At 38.9% G+C, this 20,794-nt stretch overlaps 1 protein-coding gene across 1 annotated transcript in view; it reads right to left on the bottom strand.

Annotated features, from left to right (window-relative positions):
• LOC149957442 (uncharacterized) overlaps window positions 1-20,794 on the bottom strand; it is a 52,864-nt gene that overhangs the window by 11,368 nt on the left and 20,702 nt on the right. The window contains exons 7-15 of the mRNA XM_090167032.1: window positions 20,399-20,653; window positions 19,359-19,708; window positions 18,456-18,702; window positions 14,118-14,237; window positions 11,439-11,713; window positions 10,814-10,936; window positions 9,587-9,657; window positions 8,501-8,641; window positions 7,938-8,043 (exon numbers count right to left, since the gene is read on the bottom strand). Of these exons, the coding sequence (XP_090023158.1) occupies window positions 7,938-8,043; window positions 8,501-8,641; window positions 9,587-9,657; window positions 10,814-10,936; window positions 11,439-11,713; window positions 14,118-14,237; window positions 18,456-18,702; window positions 19,359-19,708; window positions 20,399-20,653 (1,688 nt within the window). The remainder of the gene's footprint in view (window positions 1-7,937; window positions 8,044-8,500; window positions 8,642-9,586; window positions 9,658-10,813; window positions 10,937-11,438; window positions 11,714-14,117; window positions 14,238-18,455; window positions 18,703-19,358; window positions 19,709-20,398; window positions 20,654-20,794) is intronic.

The raw sequence follows: 20,794 nt of genomic DNA, 5'->3' as shown, positions 1-20,794 counted from the left end.
AATAAATGGTAGCATATGTCTTAAAAACTTTCAAAAATCAGGAATATACAGAAAAATTAATACAAACCTTTTTTAACAATTTCATCAAAAACATTCAAATCAATTAAAGAAAACCTTAAATTAATTAAAAATTCTTAAGAATAATAATATTTTGATATTATAGGACAGATCACCCACTTTTAAAATAAAATTGAAACTTTCGGTCGAAACACCATCTTATAACGATTACACGTTAACTGTCTTTCGCCGGCTCTTCAGCTTTTTACTAACATCATCAGCTGAACTATATCCAGCTAAAAATATTACTTAAAAATATTTTGAATCAATATTTGGTAGATAAATGTAGGAAATCTGAGTACACACCTGAATAATTATGATTAATTCGATTAACTATATTATAAAGCATTGGTAAATGATTATTTGATAAAGCAAAGGCTTAAATTTACCAGTCACGGACACGTTTAATCCTTTACTACTGTCTTGTTTTCAAACAAATAATAGCTCTTTAAATAAGATAATAACTCACTGTTATCTTTCAACTTCTTAAATTTCAAAAATTATCTAAATTATCATTACAAATATTTACACCATAGAGATATAAATTTAACACGGTCGAATTTAGTAAAACTTAAACTTTTGGCCACGACATGCAGCGAGCAGCTACCGGCTTTCCCCTTCTCTCTCAGAGTCCTGACTCCTGAGTATCACGTGGTACGCACGGAAAGATATTTGTATGGTAGAAGGCTAACGAACTTTAGTTACCCGTTTGAAATAGACGCTACCAACAGGTGGCAGGTCAAAACTGTTATAACTCGTAAATTAAAATATGATGAATATAAATCAAATGAATCACATTTACTTATTATTTTAACTTATTTGAATAGATTGTTGTAATACATTTTACTTTTTAAATATAGATGTCACTTAAATGAGAAAATCTAGCGCTTTTTTAAAATAAGGATAAAATAAATGTCTGACCTGTCGGTAAAGCCAACTATATAAACGTGTCTAGTTATATGGGTGGCAAATGGTCGTTGACACTTACCCAAATAGCATATCCTCTATCTCATTTTAGCCACTCTCATTCTAGTCAGAATCTAATTCTAGAGTCGGTAAAACCGTCAATAAATTGAGTCGACAATTACCTATCAGCAAATCAGTTCATAATCAAAATTTTAGGTACATTTATTTTACGTCGGCAGATAGTTGTTTAACCCGACATTTCGAATATCAAAGTAAGGGTCGTTATTGACGACTGTAAAATGGCAAACCGAAACAGTGTTGGTAAACAGGCGGCACATACAACACATATAAAACGGAAAGGTCGGTTAAAACGACCACAAGATCAGTCGTACATTAGTTATCCGTATGTCAGTTAATTTCCCGACCTAAGACCGATTCACTTGAGGTCGGTCAATGGTTGGTTGAGCCGACCTCTCGTACTATCAAATTTAGGGTTGCAATGCCGACTTTAAAATGGTTATCTTAATCAGCGTTGGTAAATAGTCGGCACCTAAGAATACATTGAACTGGGAGCAGGGCCGGCTCAAGTAATTTTTTCCACCCGGGCAAGGGGGATTTTTGGCGCCCCTGTTATTTTGAAACTAAATTAAACAACCCCCCCCGTAAAAAAACATTACCGTGTCCTTGTTATAAATTTCCGGTTTTCATAACAATAAATAATCTCTTTAATCACTTTCTAAATACTTTGTGTAAACATATTTAATACCTTCTTTATGGTACATGTTCATTTTACATGGAGCTTGAAACACTAGGTAAGGTGGCGAGACTAGTATACCTTAATTATTAATTATAATGTCCATACGGAATAGTATCAGCGCCAAAAAACACTTCCAATACAGCGACCGTGTCAGCCTGACTCTCCTCTACGCCAACATGGAATCGCTCTGCAATAAAATCCCAGCCTTCCGAGGTTACCTCTCAACTCTCCGCCCTGCTATTGTCGCGTTAACTGAGACCAAACTGGACTCCTCGATACATTCCTCGGAAATATTTGGCTCGGACTGTCGTATAACATCACGACCGAAATCGACACGGTGGTGGTGTCCTGATCGCGGTCGCCAGTAGCATAAAATCTTATCCAGTGCGCTCCGAGGATACCGTTGAGGCGGTTGTGGTGCGACTTACTATGGGCTCCAAATGTCTGAGGGTCGCTTGAGACTATCGTCCCCCCTCGTCCAATTAGTCGTATTCCGCCCGGGTCAACGCCTTACAAAACACACAAACAAACATAACAGAGTGCGAGTTGCTATCTTGTTTACAGATAACCAGACCGCGTTATCGCAATGATTACCCAATTTGGTTATCAGTGATTTTCTTCGATGATAGGCTGCAGTGTTCAAGTAAGTGGGTGCGTTGTTTCTTGAGATTATTCGAATGAAATGCTCAGATTCAGTCTCTACAATTAGGGGTATGACGGTGCACTAACGCGACCGAAACTAGTCGGGTCAATTATTTTAAATAAACATTCTTGTGTACTTTTAAAAATCGTTGTTTTCTTCCTATTTTAATAATTGTATTTGCACAAGTAGCTAGTAAAATTTTAAATAAAGTTAATAAGTTAACAAAACTTGCAAATGGCGCTTCCCCGACACGTGAGTAAATTAATTCAACCCATAATTATAATTATAACAAAAACAGTTCTCCGAACTGAAAAACTGTTTAGAGCTCTTACCAGTTAAAGCCTTAAAGGTGCAAATATTACCTTTAATCTAATTTTATATCTTAATTTATTTAGTAATGTAATCAACCATACATTCAGTCTTCCAAATGACAAATACCCTATGTCCCAGAAATAGGGTATTGACCATTTATTAAAACTCGAAAACAAAGAGACGTTTTACGATTGCTGTTAATTTTAATAGGATCGCAATTTAGTGATTCAGATTTAGCGAGCTGTTTATCGAAATCGCGGGGCAGAGACGTTTTAGCGATTCCCGTTACACATTTTTTAATAATAAAAAACTCATTATTAAAAAATTTTAAAACGCTTGTGCACTAGAACAATTCGTGGTTTCTAATTTTTATTATATAGCTAAATTGTTACATTAGAAATCAGAAATGACAAAGTATGGATAAATAAATTTAAATATGATGGTTTAATTGCTTTAGTCCCATTCGACCGAAATCCCATTCGACCGAAGGCGGTTTTTGAGGTGTCCCATTCGACCGAATTCCGCCGAAACGTGCGGTTTTTATGTGTCCCATTCGACCGAACGCTTTTATGTGTCCCATTCGACCGAACGCTTTTATGTGTCCCATTCGACCGAACGCTGCTATATAAATTGGCTTTTGCTATGTTTTCAATTTAGTTACTGAAGTCGTAACTATAAGGAGGGTATTTATACATCAATAATAATTATTTATTCCGTCTTAATAAAAAGAAAGATACAAATTGCCATTTTTCTTGCCGAAACGCGATGTGTAAAGTAAAAACTGAAATAGTAAACTTAACCAACTCTAACCTAACCTAACCTAACCTAACCTAAACATGGATCTTCGATAGTACATACCTTATAAATAAAATACCAAATCACCCCGCCAATTGGGCTACATTTTAAAATTCTTTCGGTCGAATGGGAATAAACGGTTTAATTTGCCCTTGTTGAGCCTAAGGAGTTCATTTGGCGCCGCGATACATTATTATTAAATTGCTGGTGTTTAATAAGAAAAATACTAGATCTGATTCTTGGAAGTATGTCGGGATCTGCCCTGACATGGTTAAAATTCGTCTCTACTTCACCTAATGCTTTCACCCGCAACAGGTTAGCCGTTATTTTGACTAATAACAACAGATTTTTGCAACTGGAGTAAAGGGCCACACGGGCGTTTGAAAAAATTCGACCACGTAATAGCAGTTACGACTGATCATATTTCGGAAACAAGTGCGGTAAAAGTTGGTGTGTCCCTTTAATAACCATATGCGGATAAAGGATTCCGAGTAAACACGTGCAAATAAAAATGCATTCGTTACTTAAACCGAATTTATACATTTGTTTTACGCGCCAAAACCGATCAGCAACTAAACGTTACCTTTACATTACATAACGTTATTCCTTTTTTTTAAAGTTATTAATTGTAATTAAAATGATTTTATTAATAACTATTACGTCAACATAAGACCGTTGAAAACTCTGAAGCAGATTAACGGATTTTAAAATGAAAAACATATCAATTAGCATATTCAGATAAGGTTAACAGATTTTGCCTAACAGAGATTTCGTTGATCTGATCAGATAAAAAATGTACGGTGTACTAACTAAATGGTTAGGCTATTCTCTTTATTCCTTTGCCACGCAAAAATGGATGCATATTCATGTTTAGCTGCTCAGCATAGTTACACGTTACACCCACACGGCGCCTGACTTTGAAGGTCTTCCAATGGAATTATACAGTTTTAATTTTTGTGTCCGCTACTCTGTCTGCTTAACTATTTCGGGCCGAAATTATTCAATTTGTGCGTATGTGGGGTGGCGGAGTGGTAGCACTTTCCCCTCGCAGAAAGAGGAGCCGGGTTCGATCCCAGCTTGTAGAACTGGGTTAAAACTAGGAACAACTTCTTCCGCGTTGAACTAGCAAGCTATCTCCTCACTGGTTAAAGGGGTTTTTCACCAAGTTCTTCGGTTTCCCCTTTCCATAAAAATTTTCTGAGTTTAGCGGTAATAGTATATGTAGGGAGCGGTACAGTTGGCTCGCGTCGTATAAAGAGCTTTCCACCGTCCTCCTATGTGGCAAAGGCATTCAAGGTCGACAGATAATATGGGATTAGGGAGCGTCCATTAATTACGAGAGGTGACTTTGGAGATTTGGCTCGACCCCCTCCCTCCCCCCTAATATCACGTGATATTTTTCAAAGTGTCTATTTTTAGTGTAAATACGTTAATCTGTGTTTGATTGCGTTGGATTTATTAAAAAAAAAACATAATTTGCTTAATTATTTATAATGAAGACTAGTTAAGGCTAGTATTTTAGACAGAACGTAGTCTAGAATCACAGTGAGAAAATCGAACAATAAAATACTTAAATTTTTAGTATTAAGGAACTACTAAAATTCGTAAATGAATATTCATTCTATTTCAAACCACGGGGACTCATGTGTGGTCTCAAGAAAGATTTCTGGAACCAACATATGTCCATTTGATTTTCAGTAAAATCATCTCATCCTTCAACCTCGCTCTGATTTAGCCACTTTAAACCTTTGTCACTTGCTCACAGAAGCTCAGTAACTCGGCGTGTGACAATCCGTGAAGGTCACACTTTGCGCGCTGGTGCAGGTGGTGCTCTGTGGAACGCACGCCGGTGCTCTGCAGCTCTTGTGGCGGATTAGAAGTAGATACCGCATATACTGCAGTATCTCTTTTTCAGATCACCACGTACACTTGGGCAATAGAGGTCATAGGGCATGCTGATGAAGGTGTGTAAGGGTTGAATTACTTAATTTAACCCAGTTTTATCGCAATTTTAAACTTTTTCTCGCGGAAAGAAATTACGTGATATTTGCTGAAACCCCCACTCTCCTCCACGTGAGATTGGATGAGATTCAGCTCAATCCCCTCCCTCTCCTAAACGCCCCACGTAATTTATGGACGCTCCCTTAAGCCCGGGCATTGGCTTAGCTGATTATTATGATTATTAAATTGCACCAGACATTAATTCTTGGTATTGTTTCCCGTCAAAATTCGAAGCAGACCACGTTTAATTTTTTCATTCTTTCATTAGTTTAAATTTAAATTGATGGATCTTTCGAAACAATTGTTCACCTAAATATTGTCCACCTAACCGGAAAAATTTCAAAAAAATCATGCCAGTTTGTTTTTAGTATTACACACTTTAAGACTAGTAGTGGTACCCCACACATGGAGAACGCAACCCGTCAAAACTCGCGCATTTTCTTGTGTACATTTTTAATTGGTTAGAAGCCTGGTGGAGGATAAAATTTTATAGTCAAAAATCAAACACCGGTAAATTGTGCGGTGGTTTATAAACAAATATTATAAATTAAAATAAAATTCTTGAGCGCGATTTATTTTTTTGGGTTTTGGTCAGGTTTGGGCTCAGTTGGCCTCGCTGTGTGTCAGAAGGGGAAATATCGGAATTCGTCTTCCCCCTTTTCGTAAAACGTTCAGCGTTAAGAGCCGTCCAATGAAATTTGTACGCAACACTGCGTGTTTAAAGGCTAGCTGCCTTCTCCTTGAGTTTGTTGCTACTAGCTTTATGGAAAATAGAGACGGGCATGGAATTATTTGAAATTTATTAAATAAAATAAAATAACAACTGAGCTTTCAACCCGCGGGTCTTCGTCACAGTGAAAGCTTGTTACGTTTACACTTCTCATTTCAATTCCAATTAGTCGTACAAATTGTCTGGATAAAATAATTGGCCTTTGAGAGTTGTTGTCAAGAATCGCTTTTTAACACCTGCAAGATTAGTTACATTCTTCACAATTAGAAGCCTCGAAACTGCAGCCAATAATAATTTAAGGAAACCTTATTTTAACTATTTAAAAATGTTGAACATTCTAGGCATATTCACATATAAGTAGATCAGAATGATATTAAACATTTGCATTGTTTTAAAATAGTCGTTTCACAAAAAAGCGTTGTTCAAACAATGTTATAATGACGTTATATAATAATACAGAGATTTTAGTATCTATTTATAAAGGCAATCACGGGACATTGTTAACGAGTAAATTCACGATTTTCTCTCAACTTATAATGACCGAGGTGAAAACCCGTTATCGGTGATAATGATTTTGTTCTCAAAAGTGCAGTTCACGGGCGAGAGGTGGCTTCAGAAAGACCCTTTGAGGATTGGGCGGACAAATGGATTACTTTCTCGTAAGCGATGTACCAGATACTTCTGATTGCACACGATACGGTTCACTTTAGAGTTTCGTCATTTCTTCGGATTCGATACCCTTTTCGTAACTTTCTCGTTTGTCCGTTAGTGCCGGGATCATCGGCATGACCTCCGGGTCCTCGAGGGAGACATTCGCCATTTGATGGTCATTATCCGGGAGAGCGTTTTCAATATCTAACATTGTCGGATATTCGGACTTCATTTTAATATTTTTCTCTTTGAATTTTTCGACCAGGTCCAAATAATACAGAAAAACAAATTATTTTCATTAGCTTCAGTTTTTCAAAGAAACATCAACTGCGACCAAGAACGTATTTAATTGTACTTAAATGAAAGACTACGTTAAGACGGCCATCATGGCTGAATTTCCTCGTGCCACAATTAGGGGGGGGGGAGAAAAGTTATCCGCCGTGTGGGTCAATCGCCTCAATGGTAGCCCCCCTTTCCTCAATTTTGTTTCCCCCGTTCCTTAATGATGAATCCTCCTTTCCTCAATTGTGGCTCCTCCTTTCCTTAACTATGGATCCCCCTTTCCTCAATTGTGTGGCCCCCTATATATTGACTTAAAACTAAATTAAGTAAATTTTAAAAATCAAATGTTTTTCATTAGAATTTATACTAAAAAAAAGACTATGTTAAGACGGGCATCATGGCTGAATCCCCCCCCCCCCGGTACAATAGGCGGGAGGGATAGAAAAGGTCATCGCATTGTGGGTCAATCGCGTCAGGGGCGGCGTCAGGAGATTCTTCCCGATTATGGGCTCCCCGTATATTGACTTACAAGTAAAATTTTGCCAAGTTTAATGTATAAATCAAGTCGATTTGTGGGCCTCTAAGGGAAAACAAACGTCGGCTATAAACTGTCTCGCCTACCCTTCACGCCGCCCCTGAATCGCGTTGGGAAACTAAGAGAACCAACGGACAACCGGACTGATTCGATTAGCTTTGAGAGAAGGAAATTATGTTCCTCCGCTCAAAAGCTAAAAGACTAGTATACTTACAAACCGTGAAAACGTATCTCGAAGAGTAATCAAGGTTTATATTTCTAAACTTACCCCGGAAACCTCATTTGATAGTTTCCTTTCGAAAAACTCTTCCAAGTTTGCAAAGTTTGGCCTTTTGAACTGCTCCTCTTGCCAACATTGCAACATTATTTGGTATCTGCGTTTTAAAAATAATTACTCTTGTCAATATCAGGTATTGGAGTTCGTAGTGACAAAGTTAATGAGTGGTTAAAGGATCGTGTTAAAGTAATAAAGAAAGGGTTAGAATTGGTTTCCTTTCCCGTCACACGCGAAGAAAAAAATACATTTTTGATACGCAGTGAGTGGATTTCAACTAATTGTCATAAAAATATCAGTTTAATTAAAATTATAAATACTAAAATTTTGTTCCATGGTCGAATATCTTAATGTGAAATTTAATAAAAGTTCTGCTACTGCATGGAGGTCAAATAAAATAAAATAAAATTTTATTTTATTTTATTTTATTTGACCTCCACGCAGTAGCAGAACTTTTATTAAATTTTACATTAATTAAAATTCTTTGAAAAATATGTTAAGAAAGTATTAAAGTGAATAAAATTCGTTTGTTTGAAAATGGTGCTTAGATCTCTTACACGTCATCAGGCGCGTGTTCCGGTTTCTTCATCCGGTATCCGTTTTTCAACTTCTGGAAGAAGTCCTCGTCCAAGACCATTCCGGGATACGGCTCAGATCCCAGAGAAAATATCTCCCACAGAAGAACGCCGAACGACCACCTGCGGAGAGCGGACAGCGTCAGTTCAAGTCAAATCGAACATTTGAAGAACGTGGTTGCGGAATGCTCAAATTTTTCATCATTATTTCAGTACGAGAATGGGACAGTTAGATTGTTAAATTTTCTGGTCAAAAGTGTAATTATATTAAAAAAATAACTCAATGCACCGCCGTAGGAAACTATTGCGGCTCAGTGGGTCCCATTGGTGGTGGCAAACCCTTCATGCCTCACTTAAGCAGATTTCAAAAATATTACACTTTGGCCAACACTTTAGAAGTGCCGGGAATAAAGATTCATCCAAGGAAATTTGTACGCAACACTGCGTTAGCGTGTTTAAAGGCTAGTTGCGTTCTCCTTGCGTTTGTTGCTCCTAGCTGCCTCAATCTGGGATCGAACTCGGCTCCTCTTGAGCCGAAAGTGCTAACCACCCAGTCTGGGGCGGTGACAGGGGTAGCCCAGGTAGGGCATGACCCATCTCAAAAGTCTAAAGGGCCCCAAATACCTAATAAAGAGGCGCGAAATAATACAAAAATTATTTTGAAACTATTCAATCTGCCCAATTTTTCCTTAAAAGTACGGTTCAAACAAAAATATAGTAATTTAGAACAGCCTCAAACGAAAACGTAGCTAATTTTAAAAAGTATTTCTTTACGGAACAGTTCAAACTACAAAATAAGTCAGAATAATTCAGCAATGACCTTGGCGATTTCAATGGGATTATATTTCTCAGATACACCTTAATTAGCTCAGGTTTTTGATGTCTAATTACTTTTAATAAACATAAGAGTAATGTAGCCTCCAACGTGTCTTGAACGGAGGATCTAATTAGTTTTAAGATTCACCTCACCCACAAAACAATAAGCAGCGCCAAATAAGTTACAAGCCACAGGAGGGGATTAGGCAGAAATTCTGGAGGTTAGATTCCCTTTAAGTGTAAAATACTCACACGTCACTTTGAACAGTGTAAACATTGTCCGATAAAGACTCCAGCGCATTCCATTTGATCGGAACTAAACCCTTTAAATAAACATAATCAAATAAGTGGAATTATATTTATGTATTTAATATAATTTGGTGTAGGAGCGATGGCTTTTGAATGGATTGTTCGAATTCCCCATTAGGGGTTCGTATTTGAATATCAAAATAGTAATTCAGTGCGATGATATTTCGGATTACAATGAAAATTTAATCGTCTTTAATATACGGGACTCAAGTGAGCAACTCAGTTGTGAAACAAAATTAATAACGAGACGTTTTAAAATTCGCAATATTCTTGCTTCTCCAAAACGCTTGATGTTAAAATAAATAAATTTTAATTAATTAATTTTTAATTTTGGAATTTGATAGTTTGACAACCTTACGGAAGCTTGATACCTCTAGTGGCGGGAATTGGAAGCTAGAGTGGAGATAAATTTTGTTGCGCCACGGCCATTTAGTGGAACCTAAAATATTGCTTTTCAATTGATTTAGTTTTTAGTTTTTTTTTTAAATAAATAGGAACAATTGAAACTATGGAAATATTTTTGCCAAAAAAAGGTACAATTGCTAAAAAACAATATATTTTGAAAATATAACAAAGCCATTTAATCAATATATTATAATGAATGTACTTGGTTTTTTTCTAATAGCTAACTCTACATTTCCCCAAAGAGGTGGAATTTTTAGAAAGACATTAATTGCTGTTGGGGTAATTTTGAAAAATACTTTTTGACCTCTAAAATATTTAGTTTTTTAAATATAGGTGACTTCGATTGAGACTATTTTATTGAATTGAACAATACGCTTTTCGTCGTTTGGCTAAGATGAAAGTGTAGAATCCTTAAAATCAACTGTTCATCGTTTAAATGGGATCTAAACGGTACAAGCGCTCTCCGATGAATCTTACTCATAATCTATTCTTAACTTTCTTTGACGGCGTGTAGCTGATGTAGGTTGTGCCGCAGACGTTCATTAGAAATTAATGTAACCAAGAACGTGTTTAGGGGCAGAGGACTTTTCAGCCGAAAAGAAACCACGCCCCTCCCTCAATCACCGTGTAATCTCTTCCCCTTTTCTAGCGCTAAGAAATGAAGACACTCAGTCCGCGAATCATGAAAACAGAGCCCATTGTTGTTCCTCCATATTCTCCAGTTGAGCTGAAAATATTCTGGAAATAACAAAATGCGAAACTCACTTTGCTCTGCATCGTGTAAGCGGCGTAGTTGTAAATGTCTTTCGTGAGGCCGAAGTCGCAAATCTTGACAATGTTAAAATCGGACAACAAGACATTTCTCGCCGCCAAATCCCGATGAATCAGCTGAAACAGAAACCAATTAATTAGTCACGATTTCTCCGAGCCGTACAACGATGACTAATAGCGCTCTCTGTGTTTACTTCGTCGATTAAATATTAGACCGGTGACCGGAACGAAATTAGTCGATAACAGTTAAAGATACACGTTCAATTTGTAGAAATAATAGTTGAAGATACAAGTTCGATTGGTAGAATTAATAGTTGAAGATACACGTTCAATTGGTAGAAATAATAGTCGAAGATACACGTTCAATTTGTAGAAATAATAGTTGAATATACGTACCCATGGAAACCCGTGGGAAGATATCTATTTCAGCGGGTTTATGAAATCAAGATAAAATAACCGGATAGGCTATTTTCTAACGCTTTTCGTAAGCAACTGGGCATTGTCAACTGCTTGGTATACGGGCTCCTACTTTTAATGTTAAGCATAACGAATAGACACAGAATTTGGGTCTAAAGGGAATGGTGCAAAATTGTGTCAATGAAAAGCAAAATGTCCGAACCTTTTGCGACGATAAATGGGTCATTCCTCTGGCTACTTGGAAAGAATAAGACCACAGGTCCTGAACTTGGATCGTCCGCTCGATATGGTCGTTTTCTGCGCTTCGAATCGGTTCTTCGTCTCCAATCGAGGCATCGATATTCATATCATCACTGCTCTTCAAACGGATATCCTCGATTTCTCGATCAACTTCAGTGTCGAAACACTTTCGGTATTTGAACAAGAAATCCCGAAGATTTCCAAACGGGCAGTATTCCACAACCAACATCAGCTCTCCTTTCAAATCAAACGACACTATTTCATTTACAACTCAGAGTCGTATACTTCAAATAAGGTTCGCTTCAATGGTAGTAGCTTCGACAGATATCTCTAAATTAAGTAAATACTCTGCATAATCTATAATATTATTAAATTATACTTAAAATTGATAATTATTTTTAATTTTTGCATCAGTTAAAAATATTTCTTGAGATCTTGTCAAGTGGACGGTTTTCTAACCGGCATTAAGAACGAGTGACGTCATCGTTCTCGTAAGGCTCGAAACAAGCATTTTAAAATCAGCATTAAACCCTTCACTATAAAACTGACTTACGACGTTAGTTCTTCAAATTGGCGGTACATTTATCAAATGTTAGAGCTTAGAAATATTGAAGGGTTAGCATTTCAGATTATGAGAGGATATGTTTGCTTTGTTCAATTAACACGATTTGAAAGGTTCTTGCTTTAAAGACTTTCGTTTTTATGAAACTTTCTCGGTAAGTTGACGCACCGTCGGGCTCCTTGATTTCTTTCCCCCTTTTCACCCCTTCGAGGGAATGTTCGGGGAATGCCAATTGAACGGTTGGCCGACTTTCTACTGCACGTTGCGTACTTAGATCGACCGTACATTTTTTAAGGACTTCAGGCTACGACATTACGCTTAAGACGCCCTCTTTGCTTCGTCCCCTTTTTGAGCGCGTGCTTGGACCTTTTCCCGGTAGTTTGTTTTAAAGTTACCTATTTTAATCACGAGGCCCGCTCTTCTGTTCAGGTTTCTGTTTCACATCGCTCTGTAGAGTTTGTGCGTGTGGAATTAATAACTACTCGGTTTAGGCTAAGACCATTTACACCTGGACTGCAATGAAGGTAAGCGTTGTTGTTAGGCTAGTGTCGCCGCTACCCCAACGCCACCATCGTTATTTAGAGGCAACTCTCGTCCACAACGGAATTCGGGCTGAAAAGACGCGTTCACTTCGCGCTTTTTTCTTTCATAGCGTCTCCCGACATTTTACTCGGTCGCCCCGCGAGTCGTGACCAATTTTCGCCCGTTATTAACGGCGTCAAGGCTTAAGTGGAAACCACATGGCAAAGTTTATTGAAATTCCACCTAACACGTTTTTGGAACTTGTTGAAGGTATGTTTAATTATGAATTTTCTAATTTTTTAAGGAAATGTTTCTTATCATTTTTATCATGGTGTTAGATACTCGTCCACCCGCTAGAAATGAAGAGGAGCCCCGAGTCCGAGAAAAACAGCGGAAGAGAGCGCAAACCGTTCGCCTCCTAAAGAAGGGGGATAAAAAAGGGGGTTGCTGCATGTTTGTGGATTACTATCGCGGATTTTCTCCACTTAGTGGTGTTTTGTAGCGGACACTCGGAAATCGGAGTTATCACGTTGGCATTGTAGTCTAGGTGTAAAAGGTCTAAGGTTTAAGTTATTGACAACCAACATTTAATTTTAAAACTGGGGTGAACAATGTAGCTTCGCTGACTTTGCCCTGATCCGGTCAGTATTCTTTTTTACCCTAGATGGCGCAGCCTACGTCATTACATCGGGATATTTGAAGGGGATAAATATATAAACAGGTAAACACTACACACTTCACACACGGCTATCCTCCAAAGTGACATAATTATCAAATGTGTGTCAAAGTAATCGTTTTTGAAATGAATATAACACGCGAAGTAAACGTTGTGAGGGAAGGAGTGAGGGTATTCATTGGGGTGGGAATGAAGTGCGAAAGTAAAAACAGTGTCGAGTGGTGATGCTTCGAGAACTAAGGAAGCCCTGTGGGAGGCTGGCAGGTTTATTATTATATTGCATTGTCCATCCTAGCCTAGCCTTCTATGTGGTCTATCTCGAATTCTCGATAGCAGTACTCGGTAAATCTTTAGCATTGGAAAGTAAAGGAACTTCCACACATTTGGTAATTATGTCCCTTTTGCTATAATTCATTATTTCGAAACTATTTGTAAAACTAGTAAGAAACTTATCTCTCTATTCTATAACGGTGTTCAAAATTTCAATAACATGAGTCCGAATATTAAAAATATTTTAACTGAATCATTATTAAAAAAAATCACTAAAAAAGGTATTCTAATGAATATCCTTGATAATATACAACTTTAATTTATTGTAAATTTTAACGTGTAATTATTTTTTGTATGTAATTATTTTTGTTTTTATATTTATTTATTTATTATTTTATTAATTTAATTTAATTTAAATGTTTAATTGCTGGTCTATTTTCGGCGCGAGGGCTTACAAGTCGCCAAGTTGACTTAGCCCTCTAGCAACTAGGTAATAAGTCTTCTGAGATTTGAAATAAAATTGAAATTAACACACATACACCCTTATCAAGCATAATTATTGACTTTAAATGACGTGTTTTACAGGTTACCGAACTAGATGCGCGACTCACCGTTCCAGAAGTTCTTGGTGACCGCTCCGAGAAGGTTGACAACGTTGATGTGCCTGTCCAAATGGATCAGGATTTCCAGCTCAGCCAACAAGGCTGATCGTTGCAATGGGTTGGAGAAATCTAAAATTGAAACAATTCAAATTGTCAAATATAACTGTTTCTTCAATATATTTCTAAATAAATAATTAATATTAGTTTAGAGTTAAGTCTAAAATATTATCTGGCACAAAATGAACTACCAAGATTTAATAATTATATTAATAAAAATATTTTCGGAAACGAAAATGAAATTTAAAGTATCACTTAGAGCATATCCAAAGACTATGTAAAGCTATCGGTTACATAGACTGGAAACTCAGAACCTAAAAAGTATCGTCAATTTCTCCCAAGCGTACCATAGTATTGGCGGAAGTACCTAAAAAACTGAACCAATATGCCATCTATCTTTAATGGATGGTATGAAAAGCTCATTCACGAGGCACAATATGGTTTTTGCCACGGCAAATCGACTGTTCACGGGCTTAACGCTATTATTACCTCCATTAGGGGGAGTTCCAAGTCGGGGGAGTACATCTCCCTTATATCTCTTGATATCAAAGGCGCATTTGACAGAGTGTGGATTCCTGGCATATTGCACCGCCTTAAGCATGCTTCCTGTCCGGCCAATATTTACGGCTGTCTAGAGAGCTTCCTCACTTATCGTCGCATTGCTGTTCCAACAGCTACTACTATTATCTTGCCCCCTGTCTCGAGGGGCGTTCCCCAGGGTTCCTGTGCGGGCCCTGTGCTTTGGAACATAGTCATTGATTCCCTACTACGTCTGCAATTGCCGAACGCCTGCGACTCGCAGGCTATCGCGGATGATACGTCTCTGCTGATTCGTGCTACGTCCAGACGAGATCTAGAGTCCAGAGGTAATGAAGCTCTGGCACTTGTCAATAATTGGAGCACACGGTACAAGCTAACCTTTTCCCCAGAGAAGGCCGGCTGTATCACCTATCATGGTCTGGGCGCACCTGACCGCTTACCGATCTTTCGTTTAGACGGTATCCATATTCTCCATGTGAGTCAAATTAAACTTCTTCGGGTGATTATAGACAATCAGCTCAGCTGGTTGCCTCACCTCAAGGCAGTCCATACTAAAGTGGCGGCCCTTACGCAAAGTATAGCCCAGTATGCCCACGAAACCTGGGGGATTACTGGGGCCGCCTTAAGGCAAATTTACAAGCGTGGCATTGAAAGAGTAATTGTGTACGCAACCGTTGCCTGGTGGAAGGAGACAGGCAATGTTAAACTGGTCCAGAAACTAAGGACCATTCAGCGTATTTTCACTTTGCGCATAACCAAGGCTTATCGCACCATCTCCACTGATGCTCTCCTAGTGCTTGCCCGTTTGGAACCAGTTGACTTGGTTGCCAGTAGGGAGGCCTGCCTTTTTTGGCTCTTTCACATCAATGCACCAGTGACTCACTGCGATACCACAGCTGTTCCTAACAACCTACTCCATCCCTATGATATTTGGGCCGACCATCCGTGCACTACAGTCGAACCTACTGAGACCCACTTCGAACTCTTTACCGGCGGATCAAAGACTGATTCACACGTCGGGTGTGCGTTTGTAGTTTATTGGAACGGTCTTGAACAGACCTCGTTCCAGTTCCACCTCAACAAGGAAACTGATATCTTTCAGGCCTAATTATTTGCTATTTTTCGGGCACTGACTTGGATCAAGGACGAGATGATCGTCGCTCTTGTCGTAATCTACACTGACTCACTATCTTCTATTCAGTCTTTCCATAACCCAATCTCTGACGTTACTTTGGGTCACGAAATTAAACATCTCATATTGGCACTGACATTGTCAAGCTCTCTTGGATAAAGGCTCAAGCGGGCTTCCGCGGAAATGAGCGAGCAGACGCTTTAGCCAAGGCTGCAGCCTTGGGCGACGGGACTACTGTCTCCCTCCAACTGACCAGAAACTATTTTCGCCAGGTCTTTAAAGACCTTTCAAAGCACCGATGGCAACTGCATTGGGACCATTCTGAAAAGGGTCGGTATACTCACGCCCTATTACCCAGAATTGAATCTCTTGCCAATAATGTCGACCATTTTACGACTCAGATTCTAAGCGGGAACGGCGAATTTCCGGCCTACCTCTACAACCTTTCGCATTGTGTCGAGCCCTCCTGCTACTGCGGTGTGGAGTTTGCTGACGCGGATCACTATCTTAAGGTTTGCCCTCTCACTGAGCGCTACCGTACTCACATCTTGAGCCCCCAAGGGGCTGTGGTGCTAACAACCACAAATTTTAAGCATTTTCGTTCTCTGATGAGACGAGTAATTTGCAACTTTGAGGATATAATCTCTACCCATGCTGCTGCAATTGCTATCTCCTCGGACTCTCTTAACTCCAGTGCTAGCGATACTGCTGAGTAGCTTTGTCTGACGAGGTCTTACCCATTTCTTGCTCAGCACTTCCTCCTATTATGGTGCATCTTCACCCCCGTGCGCTTACTTGCACCTCATTTTTTCCCGTTCCGATTTATACTGAACTACGACAACCTTTTACACTAAAATAATAGATAAGGACTCCATTCCATCCAGTCACTTGTGCCCCTGTAGTATGAGCTATTTACTTGCTCGTGGAGCAGGGGGTTACAAATAACATACAAACCTATACCCTACTACTGATGGTCTCACCGTTGACGCGAGTCACTCATCCTGACTAAAGGCGCAGCAATGGGGCGACCAGCTTCAACTTCGTGCACAGCTGGAGGATAGAGAGTGGATGCTTTAGCAACTCCAGCCGACACCCTACCTACTTAGGTAGAGAGCCATACTCTTCAGAATGAGCTCTTAAAGGTTAACGACGGGCACACAGCGGCCCACATAACCTGGCACAGCTGGCTCCGGATATCCCGGTGGGAGCCCAAAAGACCGGGAAACAGGACCACTGCGCCTCATACGGAGACCAGCCGCCCCACAGCAAGATACCCAGTCCTCCGAGGTTACCAGTTTGCACGGACATTTTCCGTTAGCCTGAGCCGAAACTTAGTTACCAGCCCCTACCTGACCGAAGTCGGAGGAGGAGAAAGGACCATTTGACCACGGCTAACATCTCCCAGTGTGCCCCGACTTCCCGGAAAATCCACCAGCTATTACACTGTGACCCGTTAAGGGCTGAGGTGAATGTTAGGACTATTTGACCACGGCTAACATGTGCCAGAGCACCACCCCTTTATCGGCTACAAAAACCGAACCCCGGACTCCCCGGTAAAGCCACCAGTTATTGCACACCGTGGCCCATGAGGGTCCAGCATATTCTGTGTGTAAAAATATCCGCGCTGCGTCCTTGCTCTCATCTTTGAAAACGATGTGAGATTAATAGGTTTTTTTAGTTTCCGTGCAAGCTGAAGTGGTCCTGAACAGTGGCGCCGGAATAGGAGGGTACTAGGGGGGTACAATGTATGTATTTGTACCCCCCCCCCAAAATATCATTTTCTAAATGCATAGTGATTCTATAAAAATTTCGTTACGGAGAAATTAGATAAGCGAATCTTTTGGAGTCAAGGCAGAACGATGTACTATTACTTTTTGGCGTAAATAAAATCATTGAACGAGCTTTACACGAACCTCGTATTTCGATGATGCAAACGTCGATTTGAAATTAGCAATATAAACAAATTTAGTTTTCGGTAATAACATACCCTTCTACGTTAAAAGGAACAGAATATGTAAACGGGACAAAAAGAACATTGTCTGTCCAATTGTAAATCTATGAAAATAAACGAAATAATTTGGAGTTGGAATCAGAAGAAAGTATTTGCTCCTGCTAGAATGCAACGTCAGATATTTTCTAGATCATGTTGGCACTGCTTAAACAACAATAAATCCAGCTACTAATTGGTTGATAGAGTTCCACGGATTAATGTTCAATTCGGATCACTAAAGTAGTCTCAGGTAGCAGACATCTAATTTATTAAGATGAGTGTTTGTATATATGTTTGTCTACTATAGGAATCTTTAGTTTTCAACTTAGGTCGACCACATTTGGTATACTACCTCATGGTACCCTGACTGTGGTTTTCGACGGTTACGGTCGGTAAAACAACTTCAATTAAATTGAATTAATTAAATAATTAGGTAAATCCGCTATATACAAGTTACTACACTTTGATCTTAGGCAAAAAGCCGAGTTTTTCAATTCGGAGTTTCGTCACTGGCGCTTTTTCCTTGGTTATACAAATAGGCATATTTCCCCGAGAAGTATCGGGTATCCCAGCTACGGTTTATATGAATGTTTATTTTCGGGCAAAAATTTAAGTAGCAGACTGATACCTTTCAGAGTTTTAACAGCAACAACTGAAACCACTTCTTTGGTGATTCCCAGAGCTGTAGCCTTGACGACTTTGCCAAAAGCTCCTTGTCCCAAAATGTCCCCCAATTCGAGTCTGTCCTTCGGGAATTCCCACTTCTGGTCGTAGAAGTGCAGGTCTGGATGAGGTCCCATTGCATCTGGCTCAAATTGCTTGTTAGTTTTGCCAATGTACCGCGCGTCTGCCGACCGTCTTTGGTTCATTCTTCTCTATTTCATGAAAACAATAAGTACTTTATTTGACACTGAAAAGAGTACCGTTCCTTACCCCCTTTTACAAAACAATATGATTTATATAAATAAAGTTATAGACTTCCCTTTGTACGGGGATGGGAAAGCTTTCTCCAATTAATTTTCTCACTTGGCAAAATGAAGTGTTTGACGACCTGCTTGTAGCAAACATTTCATTTCAAGGAAACTTCGAAGAAGTACGCCATTGCTTCCGATAGGGTTAAAATTGCTTTATTTGTGTATTTTGTTCAGTTGCGACTACAATCGCTAGATAGCCTAGATATCATAATTTGTTTTTAAATATACGGTTACAAATTGTGGCACTGGGTGAAAAATCGGTACTACTCCTTCCGCGTTGAATTTGCAAGTTATCCCCCCACTGGTTAAAGGGGTTTTCCCGAGTTTTTCGGTTCCCCCTTTCCATAAAAACTTGTAGAGGTTAACGGTAATAGTTAGTGTAGGGAGCTGTTGGCTCGTGTGGCCCAAAAGGCTTTCCACCACCCTCCTACGCATTGTAACCCGGCCACCTGTTTAAAAGACAATATAAGTCGCAGGATGACTTGGGTCTAGGGTGGTGCAAAGGCTGATTATTAGAATTATTGGTGTTAATCGAAGCGAATAAAAAATGTGAATACCTTCTTTATGCGGAAATAAATGACAGCTACGGTGACGGATAACAAGATAAGGACCACGAATGAAATGATGACGAGCTGCCATTTGTAGGAATCGGCCACCGATGGCCCCGCGTACAATCGCACGTCAAAAGTTCTTCGTATTTCTCCCTCTTCGTCGGTGGAGAGGCATTTGTACACTCCTTCGGCCTCCTTGGTTGCAATGAACTTCAACACTCCAACGTTGAACGCATTCAGCGCCACGTTGTCTTTGAACCAACTGATATTAGGCGAAATGATACCATGACGGTAGCTGCAGTCCAGTTCGACAGCTTCTTCCTCGTAGGGAAACTTGGGAATTGGTTTCAATAATTCTGAAACGGTAGTTTGAATAATTATCACCGCTATGGTGTGCCTATTGTCCAAATTAAAATATTAATACTAAAAGGTTATAGGTTAGATTTATAAAAGTCGCTCGATGACTTGGCCCTAAGGTGGTGCCTTGGGTATAAGCCTAGCTAATTATTATTATTAAAGACGGTAATTCAAATAATTTAATTATTATTAATTATTATTTAATTTAATAATGCTTTGAAGGTTTTTGTCCAAATTAAAAGATTAATACTAAAAGCTAAGGTTATATTTATGGACGGTATTTTAAAATATCAATCTTTTTGTAGTTTTTTTAATAATGCTTCGAACGATTAAGTTAACCAAAGCAAAACGTTATTTGTAAAAGTACCGTTTATTGTATGTGATAATCAAAGTACCATCAAGCGGTTTTTGAATCGGTTTTTGAGTACGAAATAGGCTTAGAGCTTGGAAAAAAATAGTGGCAACGGTTTTAATACTTGTCAACTAAATTTGTGAGGAAAGATCGCGCTTTAGATTTAAAGGTTTCAAGACTTCAACTTTCGGGAAAAGTAGAGATATATTTTTGAAAGCGCAGACGAGTTTCACGGATTCGATATAAAACTCGGTGATAGACTACAATCTACCCGAAAATATAAATTCATAGCCTACGTTCTTTCGAATTCCTTGGAACAAGTAAGAACAACTCTTACCAACTTTCCCGAAACTGTAATTAGCTTTGAATCCAACATTCTCATCAGATGAGTCTGATTTGAATATGAGGCGTAGGTGTCTTCCAATAGATGAGATTTTGAAAGGCTCGTGACTTCCGCAATATCTTTGCTCGTTCTTGCTCGAAACAATATGAGGTGCGTAAAGGATTTCCAAATAATCACATTCGCAATTGACTTTGCAAAACTCTAAATTGAAACTTTCAATATGAACTTGAATATTTTGGTTTTCGGGAGCTACAGAAAAAATTACCTTGTTAAATGCATTCAATGTGTAACATCGGTTTGACCATAAGCCTATAATATTGTTCCATAGGTTTATCAATTTTTAAAAATCATTTCTAGAATTTTGTTCCGTAAGTTTAGCCCATGTACTGT

The sequence above is a fragment of the Leiobunum rupestre genome, chromosome 2, assembly GCF_980474605.1.
Source record: "Leiobunum rupestre chromosome 2, qqLeiRupe1.1.hap1, whole genome shotgun sequence".
NCBI classification, from domain to species: Eukaryota; Metazoa; Arthropoda; class Arachnida; order Opiliones; family Sclerosomatidae; genus Leiobunum; species Leiobunum rupestre.
The sequence above is the reverse complement of the archived record's forward strand: the minus strand, read 5'-3'. Positions and strand labels throughout refer to the sequence as shown.